The sequence below is a fragment of the Babylonia areolata genome, chromosome 11, assembly GCF_041734735.1.
Source record: "Babylonia areolata isolate BAREFJ2019XMU chromosome 11, ASM4173473v1, whole genome shotgun sequence".
Lineage (NCBI taxonomy): Eukaryota > Metazoa > Mollusca > Gastropoda > Neogastropoda > Buccinidae > Babylonia > Babylonia areolata.
In genome coordinates, this window is record NC_134886.1 from 18,186,756 (window position 1) to 18,196,974 (window position 10,219).

At 47.5% G+C, this 10,219-nt stretch overlaps 1 protein-coding gene across 1 annotated transcript; it reads right to left on the minus strand.

Moving 5' to 3' along the window:
* Window positions 1–465: 465 nt before the first annotated feature.
* On the minus strand, window positions 466–9,764 carry LOC143287158 (uncharacterized). Its single transcript, XM_076595103.1, has 4 exons — window positions 8,901–9,764; window positions 6,406–6,586; window positions 2,659–2,822; window positions 466–576 (listed from the first exon to the last, which is right to left on the minus strand). Exons 1-4 carry the CDS (start codon window positions 9,762–9,764, stop codon window positions 466–468), a joined length of 1,320 nt encoding a protein of 439 aa, XP_076451218.1.
* Window positions 9,765–10,219: the final 455 nt, after the last annotated feature.

Here is a 10,219-nt window from a genome sequence, read left to right on the forward strand (position 1 = left end):
TAAGAAATCGTGATCTTTGAACCAAAAGACACCCAACATCAACCTTTCCTTTAACCGAAGTCGTTCATTCTGCTCCAGTTTATCAGTTTCATTTTCAGGAGGTGTCAAAGCGAGCAGACTGACCCATCGGATGTCACTCCACATAACTATGCGTGACAGAAAACAACATGCAGATGCCTGACTCGCACATAAACCCAACCCGCTAGTTAGGCCATCTGTTCAAAAGCGAGACAGAAACTACGCAAACAGTAGACTGGACAGTACACTGGACAAAGTATCCGAGCAGCAAAAAAAAAAAAAAAAAAAAAAAAAAAAAGCCACAAGACTCCCCCCTCCCCCCTCCCCCCTCCCTCGACCTCTTGATCGAGAGAAACAACTCCTGATGACGATGGCTTGGGACACAAAAGGTGGGGAGGGGTGTGGACGTGGCAGAATCATGAAACCATCTGCCCGCGGCTGGATCTTTCAAGAGCGTTTGAGAAGTTTCTTGAGGTCCTCTCTGAACGACTGGTTCATGAAGGCGTAGATGAAAGGGTTGGCCACGTTGTAGGCAAAGTACATGTAGAACACGTTCAGCTGAAACATATAGAACACAGCACATAGAAGACTGCGTCAACGATATAGATCACGTTCAGCAGAAACATATAGAACACAGCACATAGAAGACTGCGTCAACGATATAGATCACGTTCAGCCGAAACATGTAGAACACAGCACATAGAAGACTGCGTCAACGATATAGATCACGTTCAGCCGAAACATACAGAACACAGCACATAGAAGACTGCGTCAACGATATAGATCACGTTCAGCCGAAACATATAGAACACAGCACATAGAAGACTGCGTCAATGATATAGATCACGTTCAGCCGAAACATGCAGAACACAGCACATAGAAGACTGCGTCAATGATATAGATCACGTTCAGCTGAAACATATAGAACACAGCACATAGAAGACTGCGTCAATGATATAGATCACGTTCAGCCGAAACATATAGAACACAACACATAGAAGACTGCGTCAATGGTATAGATCACGTTCAACCGAAACATATAGAACACAGCACATAGAAGATTGCGTCAATGATATAGATCACGTTCAGCTGAAACATAGAGAACACAGCACATAGAAGACTGCGTCAATGACGAAGAACACGTTCAGCTGAAACATATAGAACACAGCACATAGAAGACTGCGTCAATGACATAGAACACGTTCAACTGAAACAGAACACAACACATGGAAGATCGCGTCAATGACATAAAACACGTTCAGTTGAAACACAATACAGCCAATAGACAGTATATGGAAGATGGCGACAAGGACGCAGGACATCTTATCTGAAGCAGACAGAACACAGCACATGTAAGATCGCATCCTATCCAGTTCAGTGCAGCTGAGATACTGGCAGCATGACGTTTCAGGGTTGATCAAAACAACGTTAAAACAACAAATTCATTCAATTCTTCCTCTTCCTCGATCCATGCAAATCTGAAACGACGTTAAGAATAATTATTGTCACAGTGTAAAAAAGATCATATCGACTATGTACGTCACAGACCTCGTAAAAGTCAAAAGAAGTGTATGACGTCAGGGCAATTAGCGAACGAAATAAAGAACATAATAAAAGTCCGACACACTCAACACCAAACTGACGTACACGTTCAACGTATTCATCTCCACCATCGAAAATAGCACAAGAAGAATTTTGCCCGACTTGGAAACTTTTACCCCCCACCCCTCCCTTCCATCTCACGCTGGTTTTTGAGCGGAGGTCTCGTTGCTAGTCCTTTAGATGAGACCATCAACCGAGCACGTACTTTGCGCATCTTAAAAGAACCCGCGGCAGCAAATCTGTCCCCGGCAGAAACTTCTGTACAGCATTCTACTTTTACACCTACAGACAGCAAAGATAAAATGTTGTTGTTGTTCTTCTTCTTTACTACTATTGTTATATTTTCATACGGTGACATTTGGCAGCTTGAGAGAGAACCCAGCATATATGTCAAGGAAGTCAACACATATCAATAATCCTTTCTTTGCCGATGACACTTTTGTCATGCCTCAACAACCTGAAGAAATATAACCTCGGCACATTCTATCCTGATGTTTGGTTTTTCACGTAGAAAGCAGTTTGATACTGGAAATGACACACGCTGATCTTTCAAAGTCTTAATAGAGAATATGTCAATTCTGTGGTGTGTGTGCGTGCGCGCGCGCGCGCGCATGCGTGTGTGTGTGTATGTACCTGCGTGTGTGTGTGCGTGCCTCTGTGTGTGTGTGTGTGTGTGTGTGTGTGTGTGTGTGTGTGTACCTGCGTGTGCACGTGTGTGCGCGCGTGCGTGTGTTGTACACACACACACACACACACACACACACACACACAGAGAAAGAGAGAGAGAGAGAGAGAGAGAGAGAGAGAGAGAGAGAGAGAGAGAGAGAGAGAGAGAGAGAGAGAGAGATCCAGGTTCAAATGTTTTCACTGGGAAAATTCTTCTTCTCCTGCTTCTTCTTCGTTGAAAGGAACGTTGCTGTTGTTCTTCTTCTACTTCTTCTTCTCATTGACATTGACGAATTCGTCTTCTTAAACACACACACACACACACACACACACACACACACACACACACACACACACACGCCGCTCTCTGACCTGCATGGGGATGATGCCATGAGCGATGAAGCAGGAAGGGGCAAAGGCGACGATGAAGACGAGGGTGACGACGAAGAGCATCATGGCCGTCTTGATGTTGGCGTACAGGTTACGGTCCCTGTTGGCGCTGCCCCGACGTTTGGGCACCCTGCCCGCATCCCCCGCTGCCACACACAGGTCAGTGTAGAGTTAAAACAGCTTCAGTTTCTCAAGGAGGCGTCACTGCGTTCGGACAAATCCAAACAGGCCACACTACATCTGTTAGGCAGACGCCTGACCAGCAGCCTACCCGAACGCGCATAGTCAGGCCTCGAGTGCACGTATGTATATTTATAAACCTATCAGTGTTTTGTTTTTTTTCAACAGAATTTTGCCAGAGGACAACACTCTCGTTGTCATGAGTTCCTTTTCCAATGCTCCAAGTGCGTGCTGCACAAAGAACCTCAGTTTATCTTCTCTTCTGAATGAATGACTAGACGCTCAGTTTGATTTTCTGGCCAAACTCCGGAGAAAGGCATGGCCATCTACCGGCCATCCTAAGTGTTTTGAAATGGTTTTCACATTCCAACAAATGCATAAACTGCAAAGAAAGGGTACTTATGTTTGCAACATTTTGAGATGTGTCCACACGTAAGTGGAAGAAAAATCAGTACATTTCCTGCACTCTTTTGGCACCCCTATGGTACGGAAGCCTGCCGGCGCTACAAAATGTCCAGGGTTAAGGGGGTTAAATGGTGGTGTCAGGATCCACACGAATCCACGAGGAGTGGGTGTAGAATGAATGTTAAATGGTGGTGTCAGGATCCACAAGGATCCATGAGGAGTGGCTGTAGAATGAATGCTAAATGGTGGTGTCAGGATCCACAAAGATCTACGAGGAGTGGTTGTAGAATGAATGTTAAATGGTGGTGTGAGGATCCACAAGGATCCACGAGGAGTGGGTGTAGAATGAATGTTAAATGGTGGTGTCAGGATCCACAAGGATCAATGAGGAGTGGGTGTAGAATGAATGTTAAATGGTGGTGTCAGGATCCACAAGGATCCATGAGGAGTGGGTGTAGAATGAATGTTAAATGGTGGTGTCAGGATCCACAAAGATCTATGAGGAGTGGGTGAAGAATGAATGTTAAATGGTGGTGTCAGGATCCACACGGATCCATGAGGAGTGGGTGTAGAATGAATGTTAAATGGTGGTGTCAGGATCCACAAGGATCCATGAGGAGTGGGTGTAGAATGAATGTTAAATGGTGGTGTCAGGATCCACACGGATCCATGAGGAGTGGGTGTAGAATGAATGTTAAATGGTGGTGTCAGGATCCACAAGGATCCACGAGGAGTGGATCTAGAATGAATGTTAAATGGTGGTGTCAGGATCCACAAGGATCCACGAGGAGTGGGTGTAGAATGAATGTGAGAGGTGAGAGGGACTCATGTAGAAAGACAAAAAAAGGGGATGGAGGTAGTGGGTGTAGAGGGGTATGTGGACTTTCTCACCAAGGTGAGAGACACGGATTGGGGGGCCGCGGTGGTGAAATACAGCAACAGTGTTCCGTGTGGCTCGTTCAGGATTAAAGAGGCTATGCCAGTCTTGAATGAAAGCTAATTTGTAGTTGCACATTTCTTCTGTCATTGCTGCTGTGTGCACAATTGAAATGGTCGGTTTAAGGACAAGTCTGGGTCTGTTTCAATGTGCGTTTTACTTATCTGTGTGCTAGCTGAATCGGTAGCGTAAGCGGTATTGACTTGAAGTTGTGAACTTTGTAAAATGGTGACAGTTACAATTCTTTACTATCAGCAACAACAACTTAAATATAACGCTAAAGTCCTATAGCCTTTTCCGTCGGCCATGTAGAGCAGTGAATTCATACCCACTGTGTCTGTGACTCGGGAAGGCTGGGCCCAATCCTCTCCTTCCGCCGTTTTAACCTTCCTCTACCGACCGGCTAGGTGGTCATTCACAACGTGGGGGGAGTGAGTAAAGTCGGAGGATAGGGTCTTTGCCCAGGACACAACACCATGAAGTGAACAGCACCATGAAGGACACAGCACCATGAAGTGAACAGCACCATGAAGGACACAGCACCATGAAGTGAACAGCACCATGAAGGACACAGCACCATGAAGTGAACAGCACCATGAAGGACACAGCACCATGAAGTGAACAGCACCATGAAGGACACAGCACCATGAAGTGAACAGCACCATGAAGGACACAGCACCATGAAGTGAACAGCACCATGAAGTGAACAGCACCATGAAGGACACAACACCATGAAGTGAACAGCACCATGAAGTGAACAGCACCATGAAGGACACAGCACCATGAAGTGAACAGCACCATGAAGGACACAGCGCCATGAAGGACACAGCGCCAGGAAGTGAACAACACCATGAAGGATACAGCACCATGAAGTGAACAACACCATGAAGAGGACACAGCACCATGAAGAGGACACAGCACCATGAAGGACACAGCACCATGAAGGACACAGCACCATGAAGTGAACAACACCATGAAGTGAAAAACACCATGAAGGACACAGCACCATGAAGGACGCAGCACCATGAAGAGGACACATCACCATGAAGGACACAGCACCATGAAGGACACAGCACCATGAAGTGAACAACACCATGAAGTGAAAAACACCATGAAGGACACAGCACCATGAAGGACGCAGCACCATGAAGTGAACAACACCATGAAGGACACAGCACCATGTAGTGAACAACACCATGAAGGACACAACCTCATGAAGGACACAACACCATGAAGGACACAACCTCATGAAGGACACAGCACCATGAAGGACACAGCACCATGAAGGACACAGCACCATGAAGGACACAGCACCATGAAGGACACAACACCATGAAGGACACAGCACCATGAAGGACGCAGCACCATGAAGTGAACAACACCATGAAGGACACAGCACCATGAATGACACAACCCCATGAAGGACACAACACCATGAAGGACACAACACCATGAAGGACACAACACCATGAAGGACACAGCACCATGAAGTGCACAGTACCATGTCCATCATCATCGCCATCATCACCATCACCATGATCACCATCATTACTATCATAATCATCATCATGATGACCATCACCATCACCATCATCACCATCACCATCACCATCATTAGCATCATCACCATCACCATCATTACTATCATAATCATCATCGTGATGACCATCACCATCACCATAATCACCATCACCATCACCATCATTACCATCATCACCATCACCATCATCACCATCACCATCATTACTATCATAATCATCATCTTGATGACCATCACCATCACCATAATCACCATCACCATCATCATGATGACCAGCCAGTACCTGCGTTCTCTCCGCCAGCAGCAGCAGCTGTTGTAGCGGCAGTGGTCGTTCCGTTGGACTTCTTGGCGTTCTTCTCCTCCTCCCCCTCCTCCCCGTCCCCGGCAGCAGCCACACCCCTCTTCTTGCCCCCAGACCTCTCCTCCCCCTCCTCCTCCTCCTCCACCACCACCCCCTCCTCCCCCTCTTCTTCCTCCGGCTGCTGCGGTTCAATGAGGCTGGTGGATGTGGTGACGTTTTCCCCATCATCTTCATCAGTCGTCATCGTGGTGGTAGTGCTCGTGGTGGTGGTGGTAGTGGTGGTTGTGGTAGGAGCCTGGATCGTGGTAGCCGGGGCGGCGGCGGCGGTGGTGGAGGTGGTGGTGGTGGTGGTGGTGGTGGTGGTGCCGTTGTTGCCGTTGAGCTCGCTGAGCACGGTGTCGCCTTCGGCCTGTGTTCGGTTCTTGGGGTCGGGCGGCGCCGCGGTGTTGCCGCGCGGCGGGGCGTGCGCGTTGTCCGTGTTGGCCACACTGGTGTAGTAGTTCTTCTTGCGTCGCTTGGCCTTCATGGCGCGTCGGGACAGGATGGACTGTTATGCACACACACACACACACACACACACACACACACACACACACACACACACACACACAGATGATAGATGGCTACAGGTTTGTGGATATATACACCGATTATTAACTGATACACCGATTAATAACAGATTAAAAAATGGGTAGATAGGCATATTGAGACAAACATAAGCTTGGCCTTCTTGGCGCGTTCTGACAGGATGGAATGTCACAGACACACATAAATCGATAGGTGATAAATGAAGGTAGATGGATAGATATATACATACGTAGATAAATGGATTGATAGGTATATACACACACGAACATATACTTGGCCATTATGGCGCGTCCTAACATAACAGACTGCCACGTACACAGAGATATGATAGATAGTTGATACATAAAGGTAGATGGATAGATATATGCATACGTTATAAAGTAGTACGAATTACTGTTCAGTCCTTTTGTGAAGGACTGTGAATCGCTAAAAACTAGGAGGCACGATTACACAGGCTATTAGTGATGCGGCTTTGGGGGCTATTTGGCCACACCAACGGCGACTGTCCTGAAAGTAAAACCCTCTAGGCCGAGAGAGTGGGCATTTAACTTGGGCAAGACACTGTCCATTAATAATCAAATTCCAGCCCAGAAAGTCGGGATAGCTGTTGCCTCCACTGTGCTGTTCTGATAGTCACACTCAGACATGACTGACTATCATACAAGTTTCAGTTTCAGTTGCTCAAGGAGGCGTCACTGCGTTCGGACAAATCCATATACGCTACACCACATCTGCCAAGCAGATGCCTGACCAGCAGCGTAACCCAACGCGCTTAGTCAGACCTTGAGAACAAGAAAAAAAAGAAAAGAAAGAAACAACCGAAAAAACCCTTGATATCCCTTCCATTAATCATACAAACATGTAAATAAATGGACAGATTGACAATGGATAAATATGTAAATAAATAAATGAACCTTTGTGACCCAAATTCATGGGTGCAGAAGGATGCAGAAAGAAAGAAAGAAAGAAAGAAAGAAAGAAAAGAAACCCACAAATGAGATTAGAACCAGCAATCTCGGTATCTGTCTGAAATGAAATAAAGGTCTCACTAATCTAACAGTGTCTAATTCCGTCAGCAGGTAGTCCCGGAAGTGCACACACACACTTCCTTTTTCTTTAAACAGCTCCGAAGCAACTTTACGAATTTGAAGGTGTCATATATATTATTTTCGTTTTCGGTTCTTCATGTTTCCATAACTGTATACCGTGTCCACGTTTGTTTATGATGCACTGCGATCACAACTTCCTTGGATGCGGGAACGGATATCAAAATCAACAACAAACTTTTTCCTTCTTCTTCGCGTTCTTGTTCTTGTTCTGCTTCTTCTCCCTTGACTCGGTGAAGAGTCCCCGAGGGCCGCACAGAAGTGTTCACCAGATTCCCTCAGGTCTGTTGGTCATGTGTCAAAAGTCAGGCAAGTAAGTAAACAGTCTGACACTGACAATCTCCTGTCGGGTCGGATTACTTGCTGACTTACTCACACCACCCCAAGCTGACGACAGGGAGATAAGCTATCGTGCAATTTGCTGATTGGCCTTCGATTCGGTGAGTTGGAGATCCTGATATCCCTTCCATTTAATGTTGTTTGATTCATCATATTCACAGGTATTGATTCACCCGAAAAATAGGGCATCCATTAATAAACCTAGAAATATGAATACGTCTGCGGTTGTGTTGTTAAATACAATATAGACAAGGCAATAATACTGAGGATAAAACGACAACTCGTTTTGTTAAATGTGTGTGTGTGTGTGTGTGTGTGTGTGTGTGTGTGTGTGTGTGTGTGTGTGTGTGTGTGTGTGTGTGTGAGTGCGTGCGTGCGTGCGTGTGTGTGTGTGTTGTTGTTGTTGTTGTTGTGTGTGTGTGTTTGTGTATGTGCGTGCGCGCGCGTGTGTCTGTGTGTACAACACAAACACAGTTCTTTCACATGCGCACGCAGGCATCCACGAAACGCCAAGCCACGCCAAGGTCACAGACACGGACACGACACAACGTGACACGACACGACATGACAGAAGAGAGCACATCACAGGACAATACAACATAGCCACAATCACAACCGCAAGCATAACACGGCACGACACAACACAGCACAGCACAGCACACACACACACACACACACACACACACACACACACACACACACACACACACACACACACACACACACGCACACACACACACACACACACACACACACACACACACACACACACGCACACACACACACACATACATACACACATAGACACACTCCCCCACCCACACACACCTTGTAGATGAGGACGTAGAGAGCCATGACGATGACGAAGCACATGAGGTAGCAGGAGGTGTAGGTGTAGTGGTACCACGTCTGGAACTGCTCACTGAAGTAGAAGGTGTTGCGGATGCACTCCGCGTTCTGCACCAGCTGCCGGTACCCCCTCACGGGCACCACCACCCCCGACCCTCCGCTGGCGTTCCCGGTCCCCCCCACCACCACCACGTCCGTGTCGATCATGTGCCCGGGGGGCACGGCGCCGGGCACGTCGGACACGTTGAGGAAGAGGGCCGGGGGCTGGACCTCCTCCCGAGTCAGGTTGGTGCCCAGGAGGAAGGTCCCGTTGAGGAGGAGCGAGTCCTGCACCAGGAACAGCCCGTAGCTCATGGCCGTGATGACGCCGAAGGTGAAGGCCGGCAGGGCCAGGCACAGCACGGCCAGGCGGGCCCGCTGAACGTTGAGCACGTGCAGGAAGGGGTGACAGATGCAGAAGTAGCGATCCACGGCGATGCCCGTCATGATGAGCGAGGAGAAGGGGATGGTGGAGGTGACGAAGAACATGTACAGCTTGCACAGCCCGTCGTAGTACATCCGGTAGTGCAAGGCTTCAAACACCATGGTGAAGGGCACGGTGACGAGGCAGGTGACGAAGTCAGTCCCGGCCAGGGCCAGGATGAAGATGACCGATGTGCTGCTGTTGCGTCGCTTGAAGAAGATGTAGAAGGCGATGGCGTTGCCCACCACGCCCAGCACGCTGAAGAAGGACAGCGTCAGGTAGAGGATGATGTGCTGGATGTCCACGTCAGAGCTCCGGGCCATGTCTGAGGGCGTGGCCAGTGTGGTGGTGTTGGTGAAGGGGGGGCTGGAGGACGCCATGTTGGTGGGGGCCGTGAAAATCACTGACACTTTCCGGGTTTTTTTTTTTTTTCTCGCCCCTCCCCCTTAAAAAAAAGAGTTGTTTCAAGATTGGTTTATCTTTTGGTTGTGTGTGTGTGTGTGTGTGTGTGTGTGTGTGTGTGTGTGTGTGTGTGTGTGTGTGTGTGTGTGTGTGTGTGTGTCAAAAACAGCAATTACTGTTTCTTTTGTAATGTGCCGAGAGTTTAATATTGAAACAAAAAGCACGTGAGTTTTTTTTTCTTTCTTTTTTGTCACCTTTTGCTAGTTATTTTTCCCTTTCTAGAGAAGGGTCACTTGGCCAAATAAGGTGTGTATAAAACGACAATTACTGAAGTGGTTCTCAGTTTTACTTCTTTCGATACTGGTCCACAATTACTGTTTCTTCTTTTATGTGCCGAGAGTTTGATACTGAAAAACAGCACGTGAATATGGTA